Source organism: Actinia tenebrosa, unplaced genomic scaffold (assembly GCF_029948245.1).
Source record: "Actinia tenebrosa isolate PJP-AT-01 unplaced genomic scaffold, QUT_ActTen_1.0 PGA_scaffold1__47_contigs__length_23844297, whole genome shotgun sequence".
Lineage (NCBI taxonomy): Eukaryota > Metazoa > Cnidaria > Anthozoa > Actiniaria > Actiniidae > Actinia > Actinia tenebrosa.
In genome coordinates, this window is record NW_028292578.1 from 18,339,613 (window position 1) to 18,358,867 (window position 19,255).

Here is a 19,255-nt window from a genome sequence, read left to right on the forward strand (position 1 = left end):
GTTTTGACATTCATTACACAGGTAAGATCAAATTTATTACTACATTGCCACGGAAGTGTTGTATATTATACCTATTTCAAAAAAGGTTGTCATCACCAAAGGCAATAGGCATAAAGTGATAGGAGATTGTAATAGGTCATTCAAACTTCCAAATAGCTGGAATGACTTGTGTTTCTGCTTCTTATTCTTGTCAAGAACATGTACCTTAGTGTTGAGACTGATCAATGTTCTCTGCATGTATTCAACAAAACCATTTCCATGTTCTAATGACCTAATCACCTTTGGCGATGACAACAATTTATTTTTGAAATGTGTACATGCATCTGTAAATTGAAATACGGCTGTATTATTTTTTCCTTGATGTTAATAATTATTGGTTTTAGGCTGGGTATGCATAAAACAAAACCTTGCCAAACATTTTTATGTGGTTAAATTTAAGCAAAGTTAACTGGGAGTGGAGTGCTGGCCAGCAGTGTGAGACTTGCGCATGCACAGTTGCTGCCTAAGGCCTCGTGGTTGCTGTAGCTGAGTTGCTGTTAGCCATTGCCTTCATATCGCAGTTTTGCCCCGCCCACCCTCCTCTGGTTGGACAAGGTAAGTAGTTTACTTCCACTGTGTAAGCAGTGTGACAGGTGCCGAGGTTGACCCGTGGCTTGGTTGCCATGGTTACCTCTTGCCAGCTAGTTGCCATCGCCTACCGCTTTGCCAGGCACCTACTCTCCATCGTAACGACAAGTTAATAAATGAAACAGACAAAAGCTAAATGATAATTTCAATTTTAAATGCTGCCTAATTTCAATTTTTTTTCTCTCTCTCTTTTATACTAGATTTTGTTGTTTTGCAAGTTCCAGGGCTCGTTTATGAATCCTGAGATCACTTGAATCTATTTTCAAGGCTTCTAGATAGTAGTCCAGGGCCATGTCATGCCTGCCAAGGTTATCTTCTTCACTGATAATAAAACAGAAAACTTTTATGAATGAAAATCAACACCAACTGCCTGACAATGACTTATACACTGTTTGACCCCCCTGGCATGTGTAAACGGTGAGTAGGCCCAGAGGAATTTGATATTTTGAGGAGTGTCATGGTCGAGTTCCATGTCCTTAGAAGCTCATAGCTGCCAACCCCATTAATTCCCTACCAGTTAGTGGATACTTAAGATTGTCAGAATCCCTACCAAAATAGCAGTCAAATTTCCTAATCCCCCCTCCTTCCCCCAAACCCTGTGACCACCTTGACATTGACCCTTGGTCATTCTACTTCACAATAACACTCTTATCTTGAGTAAGTAGACATTGCAAAGCTATGATCACTATTAACTTACTTTGCAAGATGTACGTTGCTTGCATAGTTTTCCTTCTCCACCTGATCAAGAATGCAGGCACACCTTTCGATATTGACAGCATTAGACTGATGCAGTCCATACGGACAGTGGTATTTGTTTTGAGACGTGTTTTTCACATCTTTGCTGCAGTCGTGGCCGTCTTTACTTTCCCCAGACGATGACCCAGATTCATCATCATCGTCGTCATCATCATCATCAACATCAGTACTTTCAAGTCTCTTTACCCTTCTTTTAGTTTCCATCTGGTTTTTGACACTATCTTCACTTTCCCCTTCAGTTGATGAATGAAATGATTCTTCTTGGTTCTGGCTACTTGCTGCAGATGAGACTTCAGAATTGGAGCGTTCTTCACTGTATTCAGATTCATCCTCATTGGATAAGTTCTCTTCTCTAGCTCTTTCCTCGTCCTCTTCACAATCTTCTTCCTCCTCATCACTTTCGATTCTCAAGACCTTTCTTGGTGTCTTCTTGGCTCTGATTGGCAGTTCATCTTCGCTAGCATTATCATCGCTCTCTGTTTCTGCCCCCGGCGAGCTGCCAGTGGGTGTACTAAACGCGGGGTCCTCTTCATCTTTTTTCTCTATGCTTGCAACATTCTCCTCATAGTCCTCTTCATTCTCTTCATCATCAGTACTATCGATCCTCTTCACTTTCCTGTGAACCTTAGTCATGTTTACAACACCCTTGTCTTCATTGTCCTGGGATACCATGACGGTACTTGACATTCTCTGCTGGAAGCTTTCGTTGATGTTTTCCTTGTTTAATGAAAAAGACTCTGAATTCCTTGATGAATTAGGGGTCAAAAAGACATCGGAACTTTCGTTCAGACTTTGATTACTGCTCTCCACAACCTTTACTTGTTGTTGTACTTTGAGAGGAATGACATTACTGCTTTCATCGTCGTCATCTGAATCATCAATGTTATTGAAGGGACGCTGACTCAAGCTTTTACGTCTGAACTTAGAACTCTTTCTCCGCGGTGTCTGCATTATGCCGTCATCATTTACATACACAGCTGGGGATGCAAACAGAATGTTTTCTATAGACTGCTCAATCGGTGTGGCTGGAGACAGGTCTGCATCATCCATAGGCGTGGTCGAAGGCAGGACAGCATCTTCCATAGTTGTGGTCAAAGAGGGGTTAGAATAGGTTAGTTTGGTCGGAGACAGGTGTAAATCCTCAGGTGTGGCATTAGTAGATGTCCTTTTCAGCAGGTCAGGAGGAAGGTCACATTCAGAGGGTGTGGTTGAAACTAGATGGGAGTCTAAATGGGTAGTGTCAGGTGCTCTTGAGGAAGCGTCAGTATCCTCCATGGGTGTGGATGAACACAGGTCACTCTCACTTGCTCCGGAATTTCTTTCATCCACAGATTCCTTGCTATCTTCAATTTTCTCATGTGAAAATTGTGGATAAATTTCTGATTGATTCATCTCATCCTCTTTGTCATTATCAGCCACATAAGGATCGGATTGCCTTCCATCAAACTCAGGTTCTGCTAAATTTGACACAGAACCAAATGCTTGTATAGGTATTGTTGAATAACATATCTGTACAGGCAATGAGGAGTCTTGTGATATTTGTATACCTGTCTGTATAGGTGACATGAAGCCATGTGATGGTACAGATGCTGGTGAGTCAGTTAATTTCATAGGTGAGGTAGAGTCACATGATGATATAGGTACCTGAGAGTCACCTGTCTGTATAGGCGATATGGTGTCACGTGCTGGCTCAGTTGCTGGTGAATCAGGTATCTCTATATTCATGGAAGGCTCACTTGGTGGCTTAGATAATGGCGAGTCGGATGATTCAACTGGTGAAGTGGTGTCGTGTGATGATGTAGGTACTGGAGAGTCATGTGTGGGTGCCATCATGCGATTTGGTAGAATATGGTTTTGTTTAGTTGGAGATGAATCCAGAATAACAAGAGGGTTGTCATGATCACTACCCTCTGATGAGTCATCGCTGAAATAGATAAAACAGGACCAGTTTGAGAAGCAATATTACTTTAAAAAGAAAGGAACAAATAGCAAATGGCACACCTCAGTTTGTCAGATTTCCTGAGATTTTCAACGAAGAAAGGGAGAGAGAAGAAAAAATGAAATACAATGATCCAAAGCACTTACTTTTCAATCTCAACTGAAGAGGAGCTGCTTCTATTTTGAATCGACAGGTTTGCCATGTCGTCATCTATAGTAGTCTGATCACCCTTGGTCAAATCCCTGGTATCATTTTTCTGTATGCCGGGACTGATGGGTGGAGTACACAAGTCAATTACGTCATTGGCTTTGGGAGCCTGGGGCATCAGAGGCTGGAGAAAGATTTAGGTTTCATCACCATCATCATCAAAACATTACTGTACAGGTCACTAGTGAATTAAGGGTGGCGTCACCTCTGGGGTTTTGAGTTCAATTCCTTGACTCAGCAAAGTTTCTTAGTTTTCTCCTTTGATTCAAGGATTTTTTCCCCACAAAACCCAACACACTAAATTCCAGTTTTGAATTGAGAGTTAGTCATGCCCTGACTTAGATCAGCTCAAAGATTGCTTCAGGGTTCGATCTGTGGGTTAGTCATGCCCTGACTTAGATCTGCCCAAAGATTGCTTCAGGGTTTGATCTGTGAGTTAGTCATGCCCTGACTTAGATAAGCTCAAAGATTGCTTCAGGGTTTGATTTGTGAGTGAGTCATGCCCTGACCTAGATCAGCCCAGAGATTCCTTCAGGGTTTGAAAAAATTTTTAAAGTACACCAAGTGTACTCACTTTTTTGTCACGTGGCATGAAGCGCTTAGTATCCTCTCGAGTTGGTTTGAAGACCTCAAACTGATGGATTTTGGCCTGGATTGTTTTCTTATCCTCCTCATTGATCAAGTCCTGCACATTGATTGGTTTTAGCAGTGACTTAGGGTTCTGGTATGGTGCAGGCAGCACACTGGGGAGGGTCTGACCACCTGCACTAGATTCTGCAGCCACCATATTCTGTGCACGAATGACCTAAGATCAAGCAAGACAATTAGTACCAGAGTAAAGTTGTGTCCTCATAGGAACTGGGAGAGCCACTTGTCAGCATTGGTGCTCCGTAATATGTAGCATGAAGCGACTAGGAGTTTCTCTTCTCCCTCCACAGTGGATTGGATGTTGGTGTATAAAAGGGTACCCCCAACAATACTTGGTACCCAAGTGTCTTGCAAGTGGATAAGCTGCGTCAAAGGTCAAACAACCTACAGGCTCCAAGTCAAACAAAAAGACCATTCAGCAACCACACCTTTCAAGGTTATCAGTAAGGTCTCTAGGTTATGTGTTATGTCATTGGTTTTTGATTACATTTTTAGCCAATAGACTTCTTTATCTTGGGCATATTATGTTTCATTTGAACACATGTCATTCTCTAGTCAAAAGTGTTATTTCATTGTTTGATTTGTATTCATATTCATGTGTCATATCATGTACAGATAGTAAACAAAGAAATGATATTGAAGGGAATGACAGAAAGTCAGAAATAGGAAAACATACAACCAGTGCTAAAGAAAGAGTCGATAAGAAAAACATTTTTCTTTGGAAACTTTTTCAGGTGGTACATGATGGGTTGGTATCTTAATCTAGATCAGTTGTGTTACATACTCTAGCCTGGATAGCATCGCCTGTTTGTTCCTTTTCTTCAGCAGTCTCCACAGCTTCTTGACTGTACATCAGATCGTGGTCTGTGATGCCGAATATGTCTTGGAAAAGAAAACAAACTATGTTGGTCACTCTATGGCTAAGAAAAATGTTGTTCATAATGAATGGGGTGCCAATCAGAGCTGGAACAGTTTAATGGGTTGCAATAATTGATGTTGGAACACTAAAATGGGTTCCAATCGATGTTGGAACACTGTGTTGGGTTCCAATTGATGTTGGAACACTGAAATAGGTTCCAATCAATGTCAGAAGACTAAAATGGGTTCCAAAAAATACTGGAATTCTGAAATGTGTCCAAATCACTGAAGTGGATTTCAATCGATGCTTGACACTGAAATGGTTTGCAATTGATGCACACTCAAATGGGTTCCAATAGTTTTGGTCCATCTTAACTAATCAGCCTCTTGCTGCCCTATCAATGAAACACTTTTTTTAGGGAAGAAAATCTTTCTTACTCAGATTGTGCAGGAACTCAATGTGTTTGTCCAGTTTCTGGTCTGAATCGCGGTGATGTGCATGCATTTTGGACAGCTGAACTTGTGTTTTAGACTTCATTGGGTCATCTAACGTGAACAGCTCACGGAGATCCTCTCTGGTAAAATACCTGGGAGGAAATGAAACAACATACAGTCTGAGAGGGCTTTTTATCAACAGTTTAGTGTGATGATCTTGTGCACCTCTTGGCACGATAAATGATGATGATGATGATGATGATGAATATTAAAATCAGATTTACCTGAAGGGGTTGGCGGAGGAGCCAGTAGCCTGCTTCATCAAGGCATCTTTGAATATCTGTTTACGATAGATCTTCTCTTCTATGGTACCACAAGTGATCAACCTGTAAATCACCACTGGTTTTTTTTGTCCAATACGATATGCTCTGGTAAAGAAAATAAAAAGCTTTTAAAAACTTGTGAATTGAATAAAGTGTAACTCTAGATCTGATATCTGCTATCCTTTCTCTCCTGTTTGTTCATTTATTAGCTATAATTGATCTCTTTTTCCATTCTTAAATGTCTAGTTTTCTCCCATGTTTACTGTTTCTTTAAATTCAGTATTAATTTTTTCCTTTCTATTTACCTGTCAACGGCCTGAGCGTCAGTGGCTGGATTCCAGCTTGGATCAACTGTAAAACATAAATATAAGTTAGATTGTTTTAAATGTGAAAAACATAAGCCTGATTATTATTTAAAAATTTATTTATTTAGAAATTATAGCAACGCAAATGCAAGGAACAGATTCAAAACTTTTTCATTTCCTTGTGTTTGCATTTGTCTCTTTAATGTGTCAATATGCATGTGTTGATACAAATCAAATGCAAGACCAAAAATGTTTTTGAATATGTAAACAAAGTGCACAATGCAACATTGCATAAAAAAGGGCTGTTTTTGTGTGTGTGTCACATGGTGCAATGTTGTACAATGTCACAGAAGTAGAAATTACTACTCTTTATGCGATGTCGCATGCAACATTGCACCATGTGTTTACACTGTTAGTTTGCTTGCATTTTCATTGCTCATGTAAACCAGGCTCTGGGCTTGAAATAACAACTGGTCATTGGAACTTGTATTCTTAACCTTGCCTGTCATTTTGACCAGAAATGTTGACCAGGAATGAAGTATGACTGAGCTAAAACTAACTTGGCTGGTAATCATGAACAGCAACTAACTAGCTATATAAAGAAAGGTAAGTTGATTGACTCAACACTACTTACCAATAACAACACGATCGGCTGCGGTCAATGTTAACCCAACACCTCCGACCTGAAGATAAACATATCAATGTCAAGTGTGTTTTTATTCATCACCCTCTCCTGCTCCCCTTTGAATTTGATTCGGATATGCAAGGTAGCCATGGGTGGTCTTAGACCAGCCCAGAGGTTGTTTTAATTAGGATTCAATCTTTGAGTTAGCAGTGCCTTGGCTTAAAGGTCAGCCCAGAGGTTGTTTCAGGGTTCAACAAAATTGATGTGTTTTTATTTACCTGTGTAGTGAGCAAAAAGCATGTGTAGGATGGATTGGTTTGGAAAGTGTTGATCAGATGCTGCCTGTCAGCTGTTTTTGAGACAGTGCCGTCAATACGAAGAACCTTGTGACCCTGTAAATGATTAACAAACTTAGTGCAAATTTATTTCATATTCATGTGTCTGTTCATGACGATTATTTAACAAAGATTAATAATGTTGTCAACGACTGCTTCATTACCGGCAAAGATCAATACATCTCGACAACAAAAAAGAAATTTGTACAACATATGTCTAATGTTCACATGGACACCTGCTTACCGGCTCTCAGTGAACACTACTGACTGATACTGTATTACAATACTCTACACATGGAATGAAATGGGGGGAAATTATGCCCAAGCTAAAGAAAATATGTATACTTACCCTACGAGTGATTATTCTTTGAATAATATTGAGCATTTTCCTTGACTGACTAAAAACCAGGCAACGGTGACCTTCTTTCTTCAAGTTGTCCAGTAAGGCTACCAGGAACAGCATTTTACCAGATTCCTGGATCAGGGCATTGTCTGATACTCCAATACCACCATCATCATATTTGGCTGTTAGCGATCTTTCTATATTACTATTCTCGTTCTCCTTGTTCTCTTCCAGGTCAATAGCTCTGAAAATGAGATGGGTTGATAGATGGTGGGTTGATAGACGTATAGATTGTTGACATTATGGATGGATGTGCTATGAATGGATGCGGGTGGATGAAGATTGTCAATCAGGTTGAATAGATAGGTTTTTGGTTGATGAGAGGATGGATGGACAGATGCTAGGTGGACATGAAGATGCTTGGTATGTGGATGACTTAGTAGAGAGATAAGATGAAAGAATGAACAATTGGAAGAATGGATAAATGAATGGATCAACAGATGGACATACCTTGCATTATCATCTAGCCCCAACTGACTGCATGCCATAGCGGACAAGAGTCTTGGGTGGTCACAGATCTTCTTGAGGATATTTAACTCAGCTAGTGGAGAGCGATTACTCATCAAAAGCTTCAGGGGAAAAATAATGAAAGAAAGCTTATGCAGTAACAACAAAACCATGAAATGCAGTGTAACATGAGAATATTGTTTACCTCTTTTACTAGCTCCAAACCTAGAAAATCTGAGTAGATCTTGATCTGGGTGTCAGACAGATGAAGCCATATGATAAAATCATTCTTCCGAGTGAGCTTTTCTGGAAGCCTGGGGGAAAAAACACTTATGTTAAGGATGTCTGACACTTCACTATACCCTCCGAGGAATAGCCAACCTATCACTGTAGTCAGGGTTCGTGCTACATTTGCGTTACGAAATTCAAGGACTTTTTAAGCACTTCTCAAGCACAAAAATTCGATTGTCAAGGACAAAGTTTTTTGTATTAGAAAGTGCAGCTAATTCAGCCGGGGCCACTAGCTTAGATAAGTAGATTTTTAATTTACGCATTCTTACCAGAAGTACCCAGATATTCAGCTAGGCTATTTACGAAATATACGAAAACTCTTCAATCAATTTTAATCGTTATTTATTTCAAAAGGAAAGTTAGAAATAGCATTAAGTTTGCATTAAATTCAAGGAATGTACCAGGAGTTTTGGCATTTTTCCCATTTTCCACCATCTTATAAGGACTAGAGTTGCTTGTTGTTTTTACCAGCTGTACTTTGAGGGTTTTTCTCATGGTTCTCCAATTTTCCTCCCTCAAAAATTAACTCATAAATCTGGTGTCAAAAGCATTCACTCTCTGATTTTTGATACAAAGTTATTAGATTTTAATTTAACGTACGATGCACTTGGAGTTTTCAACAGAGAGATCTCCCCTTGAGTTGCATTTACTCCATCTTCCTTGTCTGGTGTTGAATCCTTAGACTTGAGCACCATGGCCTTGGTGCGGCGTAGGAAAATAGGATCTATCAGCTTCCTCAAACTCTTGGCCATTTCACCTCCTATGCGCTTTTCATAAGCACTGGCATCTCGTTCTCTGGCCTTTAGAAATTAAAAAAAGAGTAAACAAAAATACGAAAAGGAAAGAACTTAGTCCTTAGGCTTAAATAGAATGAGAAATGGGTAAGGCGTAATGGAATGAATTTGAAAGGGAAGTGAATGAATGAGTTGGGATGGGATGGGCAAAAGAAAAAATGGAAGAGGGTGACTGAATGAGAGCTGACTGAATGAAGAAATGAGTGAGTGATGACTGATTGAATGAGTGAGTGATAACTGAATAAATGAATGTGAGTAAATGCATGGATGAATGAATAAATGAATGAGCAAATGAGTGAGTGATAACTGAATAAATGAATGTGAGTAAATGCATGGATGAATGAATAAATGAATGAGCAAATGAGTGAGTGATAACTGAATAAATGAATGTGAGTAAATGCATGGATGAATGAACACATGAATGAGCAAATGAGTGAGAGATGACTGATTGAATGAATGAATGGGAGTGAGTGCATGAATGAATGGATGATTTAAGTGAATGAATGGATAAATAGATGTTGGAAGAAATCCTATATTCCCAACTTACCCTTACGATAGGATTCTCAAATTCTTGCTTAAAGGTTCTAGAGGATCCTAGAAGTTGTCCTTGTGTCACATAATCAAACAAAGACCACATCTCCTGCAGATGCAAGAAGTACAAAGTCTATCAGCCAATTCAATGTTGAGAGGAAAAACTTACTAACCTAACATGCTGAATTCCTATTTGATCAGTGAGTTGTAGTTCACTGACTTTGATCAGCCCAGAGATTGTTTCAGGCTATTAACTGAAGTTTGTTTCAATTTTGAAGATACTACATGCAATGAACATAGCCTTAACTTTAATTTGATGATATATATAAACAGGTATGCGGTGCTTTAGCTCCATGATGCATGATCAAATGTGAATAAACCACCAGATAAAGAATACAGCTGGTATGAATCAGGTATGTATCAATGGTATAAACATACAATAATGATGGAAAGATACTTAGATATCTTACCCTGAGGTTATTCTGAATGGGTGTCCCAGTGAGGATGAAGCGATTCCTTGCTGGGATGGTCCTAATGTTCTTGTTTGTCTTTGTTGGGTTTTTAATCTTGTGCCCTTCATCGAGGATCACATAATCCTATGGTAAAAAATAAAAGTGTAGGATTAATAGGCTAGCTAGCTTACAAAGTTTACTTCAACAGTGAACATAATTTCTGTAGTAGCTAAAACCCGGAAATCCTATGGGAAAAATAAAAATGCAAGATTTGTAGGCTAGCTAGCTTACAAAGTTTATTTCAATAGTAAACATAATTTTTGTAGTACTGTATAGCTAAAACGTGGAACCACCACCAATGACCCTGAGTGACAACGATCCACAACAAGGCAAAAGATTACACAACTACTGTATCCACGAGCCACAACAAGCCACACACTGAACAAAACGATGTCCAAAATAAACAAGACCTAATTGATCATAGTGGATCGTTCCTGGTTTTAGTAACCACATAATTTTACACATTAAACTGCTTTTCTATAAGTTACAGTTTTCTGTTTAGTTCTAACATATTTAAAAAATGGGTAACTAGCCTGTTAGATAGATGTTTGTTTCAATCCACCTACATTCACATTATTTGATAGAGACATATATAGGTGGACTGACACTTTTATATCTGGCAGGTTGTCTTGTCAATTTTATTTGGGGGGGGGGGGGGGGGGGGCAGGAAAAGGTTGTTAGATTATTGCTGGGTATTAGTGATTTACTTAGTAGGATGTGGGTGGGATGGTATTGTGTTTGGAAAATAACTTGCATTGGTTCAATGTTGTATTTTGTGTTCTTTTGGTTCTATTCTAAATTATTAGTATTAGCGTGATTAATCAAATCAACCTCACCCATTTAAATGGTCGTCCATCTGAGGTGTTGCTTAGTATTTCACTGCTAGAAACAACCAGTCCTACAAACAAACAAAAATTCAATCACAATTATACAAGGGCCGCAAAGCGGCCTGAAAGTATAATTGAAATTATATTAACAAACGAAGTGAGAAATATATGAGAAAACAATAGGTAGAATCCTGCCATTTGTGCTTCGGACCACATTTTAACGCACTCCACTCCCCTAGAGTTTAAATATTGATGACGTAATCCCAGAATCCCGTGCTGCACTAAGTGCAAGGTCACGTTGTACTTTTCATCTTTTTAACGCCTGTGTGAAGAGACTCCACGATGAGAAATATATGATGGGAATGACTAGTCATGTGTCAATATTTGACAATTACGAGGGCGGGAGGGTATCTCATATATTTCTCACTTCGTTTGTTAATATAATTTCAATTATACTTTCAGGCCGCTTCGCGGCCCTTGTATAATTGTGATTATATTTCACAAACTCCGTTCGAAATATATGAGAAAACAATAGGTAGATTTTAACGCCCTCAACAATATGTCTGAATAAATGCAGACATTAACACAGTGAGTTTGTGAAATTAATACATTTAATCGTAACTTGAACGTATTCAACAATATAAATGACTTTGGGTTAGAAGAACTAAGCTTTATCTGTGTTCAAGACAGCGTTAGCATAGCTGCTGTTATGTACTGGCTTGTAGTAGAAGCGTTGGAAGGTACTGGGTGATGTCCAGTCTGCCATGTTCATAATGTCACCTATTGGGACATTGTTGTTTGCTGCAGCTGTTGTTGAAGCACCTCGTACAGAATGTGCCTTGAATATATCTGTGTTAATACCAGCGGCTTTTATTACTTCACGTAGCCAGCGGGCTAAAGTGGTCGAAGTAACAGGTTTATGGGGCTTGATGAATGAGATGAACACAACATCTGGTTTTAAAGAGGGAATCAGTAGTCTAACCTTTCTAGTGGCTTTCAAGTAACATTGAAAAGTGTTAACTGGGCAGAGCTTGCTGTCTGAATGAAATTTTGCAAAGAAGGCTTTGGCCATGTCCTCAAGAGATCCTCGACTTCTCGGGAAGTCATGGTGAATGAGATGCCTTCTGGAATTACTTGGCAGTATCGCAAGTCGAATTTAGACAGGGAAGAGACTCGTTCTGGGCATGAGAGTGCAAATAACATGGCAAGTTTGAGTGATAATAGCTTTAATGACAATTTTCTGGAACTTTCCATGGATGACAAGTATTTTGTTACTCTTGTGACATCCCATGTGTGATTGTATCTTGGTTTGGGGGGTCGGATATTCACCCCCATACCCTTTAACAGTTGTGTTACCAGTGGGTGCTGCCCAACTGGGTAACCGTCAATCTTATTGTGGCTAGACAATATAGCTGAACGAACAACATTAACGGTTCTGTAAGCAACTCCATTGTTACTCTGACCGAAACTCCAGAATTTGGTTTAATTTTGCTGAAACAGGATTAATCTTTGATTTATGACACCAGCTGCTCCAATGCCGCCATGCGGACCCATACGCCTTATGTGTGGAGGGTCGAGTGGCTGACAATAGTATCTTGGTAAGGTTTTCAGGAAGGCCTTCTGTTTGTAAGTTTTCCCTGATATGTGAAAGACGGCTAGGTGTAGTCTCAGAAACAATGAGTGGACCCTTTCGATTGAGGCTGGGTCTTTCAGTAAGTTCCTCGTATTGGGAAGTATTATTGGATTCTTGATGAGAAGTCGGAGCAGTATCGGCCGCCAAGTCTGGGTTTGCCAGATTGGGGCTACAAGTGTGAGGTCTGCTCTGTCTAGAGATACCTTGCGAAGGACTGAAGGGATCATGTTGAATGGTGGAAATGCGTATCCCTTTAGGGGTCCCCAGTCTAATGTCATGGAGTCCGTGTAAAGGGCTTCTGGGTCGAGCCTCCAGCTCACAATTTGTGGCAGCTGGGTTGTCAGTAGTGTGGCAAATAGGTCGACGTTGCAATCTTTGAGGAAAAGGCTGAATGACTTGGAAGCTTATTTTCCATTCGCTGGAATCGTGAAACTCTCTTGATTCCTTGGAGATGTTGTGCGCTTATCAGGATTTTCCTTTGTAGGCACCACTCCCATATTTCCAGCGTCAGGGAGACAAGTATGTTCGACCGGGTTCCTCCCTTGTTGTTTATGTGGGCAACTGATGTAGAGTTGTCCATTCTCAAGCAAACAGCCTTGTGATGTTGGTTCTTCATAAACGCTTTTAAGGCAAGGAATGCTGCATTCAGTTCTAAATAATTGATGTGCAGCTTTTTCTCCTCGCTGGACCACCGACCGTTTGTGGTGGTGCCCTCACAAACTGCCCCCAGGCCCTTCTTGGAGCTGTCTGTTGTTATGACTAGGTCTGAGGTCGGAGGGTTGATTGGACTTCCGTTTACCTTTCTTATATTTGCTATCCACCACCTGAGCTCCTCTTGGGCATGGTGGTTTAGGGTGATTTGTGTCTCGTAGTTGTGTTCGTTGATTCGAAGGTGCTTTATAAGTTGAATCTGTAAACGTCGGAAGTGTAAGGGGGCCTGATGTATTGCCAGACGAATTGATTCCAGAGAGCCGAGTAGGCTTGCTACGTCCTGTGCCAGCATAGTTGGGTTGGTCAGGGCGTTCTGGCATTTGTCCAGAACTTTCTGGACTTTTCCTCTGGTAGGCTCAGAGTTAGTGTCTCTGAATTTACTATAAACCCTAGGAAGGTAATGGATTGGCTTGGTTTCAGCTGGGACTTTTCCCAATTGATAGTGAAACCTAGGTCTTGAAGCAGTTTCAATGCCATTGATGTGTTGGTCTCGGACTCTGTCATCGTGGACCCCAACAAAAGAAAATCGTCAAGCTAACATGCGTACACCTCTTTTCGAAGAAACGAGACGACCGGTTTGGTCAGTTTTGTAAATATTCTTGGTGCTGTATTTAGACCAAAGGGGAGACCTTCGAATGCGTAGCATTTGTTTTCCCACAAAAATCTCAGGTATTTTTGAGATTTGTGAATTTTATTGATAGGTACACGTCCTTCAGATCTATAGACTTCATAAAGTCCCCCTTCCTTAGGATGGTTTTTAAGCACGATATGTTTTCCATTTGAAAGTGGGAGTTCTGTATGAAATGATTGAGATGACTCAGATCTATGACTGGTCTGAAGGATCCTCCTTTTTTGGGCACCAAGAACAAGCGGCTGTAAAAGCCTGGTTCGTTTGGGGAGGGGTCCACATAGATTGCCCCATATTCAGGAGTCTTTGAATCTCTGCGTCTAATAACGGTTTTGTTTGTTTTGTTGAATTTGTCACAACTGGAATTCTTTGAACTGGAACACAACAAAAGGGAAATTGATACCCTGTAACAATGTCTAGGATTTCTTGGTCTGAGGTTATTTCCCTCCATTTGTTTAGGAATCTGTTGATTCCCGATTTGTCCCCTTTGAGGGGCGAAAGGACCAGTAGTTGTTTGAGCGGTTACTTTGGTATTTGGAAAAACTGCGCGACTGGTTGGACTGCTTGGACCTTTGAATGTAATTTGGTTTACGATTTGCTTGTTGGTTTTTAGTGGGGACTGAGAGATTTTTGGCTAGACCCCTACTAAGTTCTGCCTGTTTAGAGGCTAAGGTGGGAAAATCTTCACCGAAAAACATAGTTTTGGCATTAGGCAAAGGTTCATCTGCCAGGTTAATTAATTTTTTTTTTAATTATTTATTTATTTATTTTTTGTTGCTAATAGTCGCTAGGACCCTTTTCCTGCGAACAGTTGAAAGGAGATAATTTGAAGAGCCTAGTAAGCGTAAGGCTTGTTCTAAAATGTTCTTAACCTGATTAGGTGACACTTCTTTCCCCGTTGATAGGGCATCGTGTAAGCAACAAAGTGGACCTGTGGTGTTTAGCAAAGCTTTTTGAGCCAAACATAGGTCTTTATCACGATTCTGGACAAATCTTTTTATTTGTGGATTGTTTATTGGATTTACAACTGAGGTATCTAGAGTGGGTGCCCTTAGGCAATCAAGTGAGGGAACACTGAAATTTTCAAGAATGTCTGACACCTGGTCATGGCTTAATTTCTTCCTAAAGTGCATATCTAGGAAGGTTGATAGCCCCTTGGTTGGTTCCCAGTAGGATGGTGTGGCCCCAGGGTCATACATTTCATCATCTATTAGCGTATTTTCGCCGTTTGTTGAAGCAGTTTCAGTTCTTGGAGACTCGGAGCCTGGATTGAGTAGCTTATCAGTCAAGATTGGTGGTCTATCATCCGAGTTTGGTGGCTTGACAGCCGAGCTTGGTGGCTTATTAGCCGAGTTTGGTGGCTTAATAGCCGAGTTTGGTGGCTTAATAGCCGAGTTTGGTGGCTTAATAGCCGAGCTTGGTGGGGACTGTGTCCCTTCTTGATATTCTGGGAGATCGTAGTCCAGGTCTATGTCTTCTGTTTGGACTGAGAGCAGATCATTGTAATCTATCTCGGTGTGTTTTGGCGGGAAAGATTCCATGTTAACTTCGAGAGTTGAGATACGGTTATTCGTCTTTGAAATCGCTTCTTGGATTTCTTTCAGTGTTGAGAAGACTGAATTTATATCCTTTTGGTCCACTTGGGATGTTTTTTGTCGTTTGCTATGCCTAGAGCTTGTTGATTCGGACGAACTGTCCGTGTGGCGGGAAGAATGTTTAGATCGTTTACGAGAAGACATTGTAGCTACTAGAGCTAAAAATTCAAAATATTACAAGCAATTGTATCCCGAATGGGATTATTTATGATTCTGGGTATAGGAGTAGGCTAAAAGGTATAAAATAGAGGATAAAAACACGGTTAGTAACCACTTACCTTATCGTACGTCCGAAGCACAGCAGAAAAAGATGAAAAGTACAACGTGACCTCGCACTTAGTGCAGCACGGGATTCTGGGATTACGTCATCAATATTTAAACTCTAGGGGAGTGGAGTGCGTTAAAATGTGGTCCGAAGCACAAATGGCAGGATTCTACCTATTGTTTTCTCATATATTTCGAACGGAGTTTGTGAAATATAATTCAGATAAACAAAGCAGAAACAAGACTACAAAATGTCTAGTAAATAGATGAGTTGGTATAAACATTTGAGGCTGATGATGCAGGAAAACATTATGAATGATGTTCTATATCAAATCAGCTGTACCTACCGTAGGTTGTCAGGCAAACACCACTTTTCTGTTGTATCTTGTCCAAGTTTTTCTGCCTTTCTTTCTTGTTGCTACCATGGAAACACTTCACACGAATGCCAGGAGTCCTGAAGTGGAGATAAAAAATTACTGTCAATCAAACACAGACTACACACAAACAATATGCTAAGAAGGCATTTAGGGAATCAAGGATTGTACAGCAGTCTTGGGTTCGATTCATACTGCTTTTCATCCCTTCGTAAAGCCTAACAAACTAACTATGAGTTAGACATGTCCTGACTTAGATCAGCCCAGTGTGGTTAATGTAAACTAGTTAGGGTATTGATACAATATGAAGGTTTTAAAACAGTTTTGATGAACATTTTGGGGCAGAAAGATTATAATCATTATCTAACTTTTTATTTTACCAAGTTTTGAATTCTTTTTCCCAGTTTGATATAAGAGACACAGGCATGACAATAAGAGCATTCTTGATAAGTTCATTGTCAAACATCCCAGATAGGAAAGCAATGACTTGAATTGTCTTCCCTAACCTGAAGAAAGCAAAGAAGATTTTAAAAGCAGTTGTGTAAAATGATATATTTATATTCTAAAAGGCAGTGCTTAAAATAGACTGGACATCTGACAATGTCTGCCCAGAATTGGAACTGATCAAATGCTTGCCTTGCCGGTCATTTTGACCAGTACATTGAGCCAGAAATGAGGTATGTCCGAGCTAAAACCATTTTGGCTGGTCTTCATGACCTGCGATTTACCGACCGTTATTTATTAGTACTTGACAGCCAATTTTTCTTTTGCAGATCCTTTTGACAGGTGACATTGGTGTAATGTTTTGATATGGCTGGTCATCATGTCTGACCATTTTATCAGCCTTTATTTTTACCCTTTACACAGACTAAAATGGAAAAACATTGCCACCTTCCAAAAAGGAACGTTTTTGGTAAGGAATGAAACAAACTTTCGAGATCTACTTGTGTGTTGTGATCATATACCCCATATCATCGCCTAGAATTCCTCCTTGCTTCTTCTGATACAGCTTCCAGAACCATAAGACACCTTCCTTTTGGTAAGGGTAGAGGGCTTCACTTATCTCTTTGGCTAAACTAAACCCATTGCCCACTTCTATCATTCCATTATCATCCTCTTCTTCTTCTTCCTCTTCATCCTCCTCCTGTTGCGCATATTCTTTTATAAATTCCTGTATAAAAAAAGATTCTTTATGAATAACAGCTACTGGTTTACTGTAAGACAGCAAGACAGAGGGCAAGTTTATTGGAATGAACTTGGATGTTAGAAGAACATTAACCTCTGGGGACTCAAGTTCAATCTCAATTTGAGTCAGCATTAAATGCATTCACAAGTAGATTTTATGTTAGGACTATCCCTTGATTCAAGGGTTATATTCAGGTTGTCCAGGTTCTCCAGTATTTTAACCTGGCATTGTGGCTCTCCTGTGCAAAGAACAGCCTACCACTATTCCTCCCACTGCAATCTTGACCTAACATGCTAAGTTCCAATTCAATATGTGAGTAAACCATGCCTCGATGTTTCATCATCCCAGAGGTTGTTTCAGGGTTTGATAAAATTTCAAGCAGTATTGGTTAAAAAAAGATACATACTTTAAGTTTATTTATTCTTTTTAGTAACTTTTCACTTTGATGAATGTTATATGCTTTGTTGAACAGCTCCAGAGCTTCTTCTAATAATCCCTGCCTTGCTTTTTCTTTAGCATCAAGAACAAGTTGGTTAAACTTGGCCTTGAGTGAATTTGTGTTTCCATTTGAATGAACTTCAACAGAAAAAATAAGCCTATTAGTTTTAGAGTTTAAACCTGAATATTCCATGATGACAGAGGTGGATTTGGTGTCCCTTCACTCTTTTGAAGAATAACAGGGGCTGCGGAGCTGGGGTGGGGGAGGGGTGTGAGATCTTGTGGTGATTGTTACTCCTTTACACTTTAAAATGCAATCTGCTGTCACTCAGAAAAGGAAAGAAGAGAAAGGTATAAGAAACAAGGGTTATTTTGTAGGCTGGACAAGGAATCAATTGTATAGGTCAAAAGATTGTTATAGTTCTTATTATTAAGTATTAAAGGAGGTAAGTTTATGAACCTTGTGTCAATAACAATAATAATGATAATCTTTTATTGAGGGTTTATACAATAATTTAATATCTACTGATAATGGGCAGTTGCATTTTTTATCCACACACCCCTTTTTGAGGACCTTTGGAAAATCTATGAGGAAAGGGTGCTCAAGGTCAATGGAAATCCAGGGGAGGGGGTGGCTCAAGGTCGATGGAAATCCAGGGGAGGGGGTGGCTCAAGGTCACTGGAAGTCCAGAGGAGGGGGTGGCTCAAGGTCGATGGAAATCCAGGGGAGGGGGTGGCTCAAAGTCGATGGAAATCCAGGGAGGTGGGGGTAGGGGGGAAGTAGGTGTTTGTTGGGGCTCGTGGGCCGATAAAAAAGAATTCATCAATCTTGATCCAGGATGGAATTACAGCTGTAAATCAAACATTCAGGGGAGGATTTTGAGGGGGAATATCGGTTGGGTTATCAAGTTTGTATACTTTGTGGCAATAAATTCATTATCAAGAACAACTGTCGACTCATCTAACTAGTTTAACTAGTTCTACATGTATAGATCTAACTTATCTTTTGAACCTTAGAACATCGAAAGTTAACATTTGATAACGAAAACTGATCCGTGCATTTTTAACTCACCTCTATCTGCCGTTTCTACAGATTTCGATTCTTGATTTATGTTTAATCGCGAAATTCCCTTAGATATATCGTCATCTACTCCATCTCCGTCTCCTCTATCCATTTTTAGCGCTATTTTAAAGATATTTTGGCATAAAAATCAAGATCAAAGTCAAAGAGAATCGAACTTCTCGCTCAAAACAAAAATCAAATGGCGCGCGATTCCTTACATGACTGGAACCCAGTCTATCACGCGCACAAAGTCAGGGGAAAACCTGGGAAAAACTTCTATCATGTTATAAATATTTGTAATGATCTTAAAATATTTCTATTTTTAATGTAAGGATATCTCAAAAAATGTGCAAAAACTTTTCCGCAAAATAGTGGAAGATTAAAAATTATTTAAAATACATATTAAGATTTCAAAGCAAAAATGCAGAAAAACGATTGCATCTGAAAAATAATCATTTTACTTACTAGATGATTGTATCAGAATCAAAGTTAATGTCTAG

General features: G+C 39.7%; 1 protein-coding gene across 2 annotated transcripts; it reads right to left on the bottom strand.

Annotated features, from left to right (window-relative positions):
• Positions 1 to 13: 13 nt before the first annotated feature.
• Positions 14 to 18,912, bottom strand: LOC116307228 (uncharacterized). 2 transcript variants are annotated; one of them, XM_031717386.2, is made up of 22 exons: positions 18,765 to 18,912; positions 17,661 to 17,830; positions 17,034 to 17,239; positions 16,449 to 16,574; positions 16,042 to 16,148; positions 10,873 to 10,934; positions 9,995 to 10,120; positions 9,541 to 9,633; positions 8,800 to 8,999; positions 8,114 to 8,222; positions 7,912 to 8,030; positions 7,408 to 7,645; positions 7,002 to 7,115; positions 6,733 to 6,781; positions 6,099 to 6,144; positions 5,755 to 5,898; positions 5,474 to 5,622; positions 4,962 to 5,059; positions 4,104 to 4,334; positions 3,469 to 3,653; positions 1,325 to 3,307; positions 14 to 948 (listed from the first exon to the last, which is right to left on the bottom strand). In XM_031717386.2, exons 1-22 carry the CDS (start codon positions 18,865 to 18,867, stop codon positions 819 to 821), a joined length of 4,788 nt encoding a protein of 1,595 aa, XP_031573246.2. In that variant the 5' UTR covers positions 18,868 to 18,912; the 3' UTR covers positions 14 to 818. The 2 variants fall into 2 exon arrangements, with proteins under 2 accessions (XP_031573246.2, XP_088888267.1); XM_089032141.1 differs by lacking the exons at positions 16,042 to 16,148; positions 16,449 to 16,574; positions 17,034 to 17,239; positions 17,661 to 17,830; positions 18,765 to 18,912 and adding an exon at positions 15,709 to 15,915.
• Positions 18,913 to 19,255: the final 343 nt, after the last annotated feature.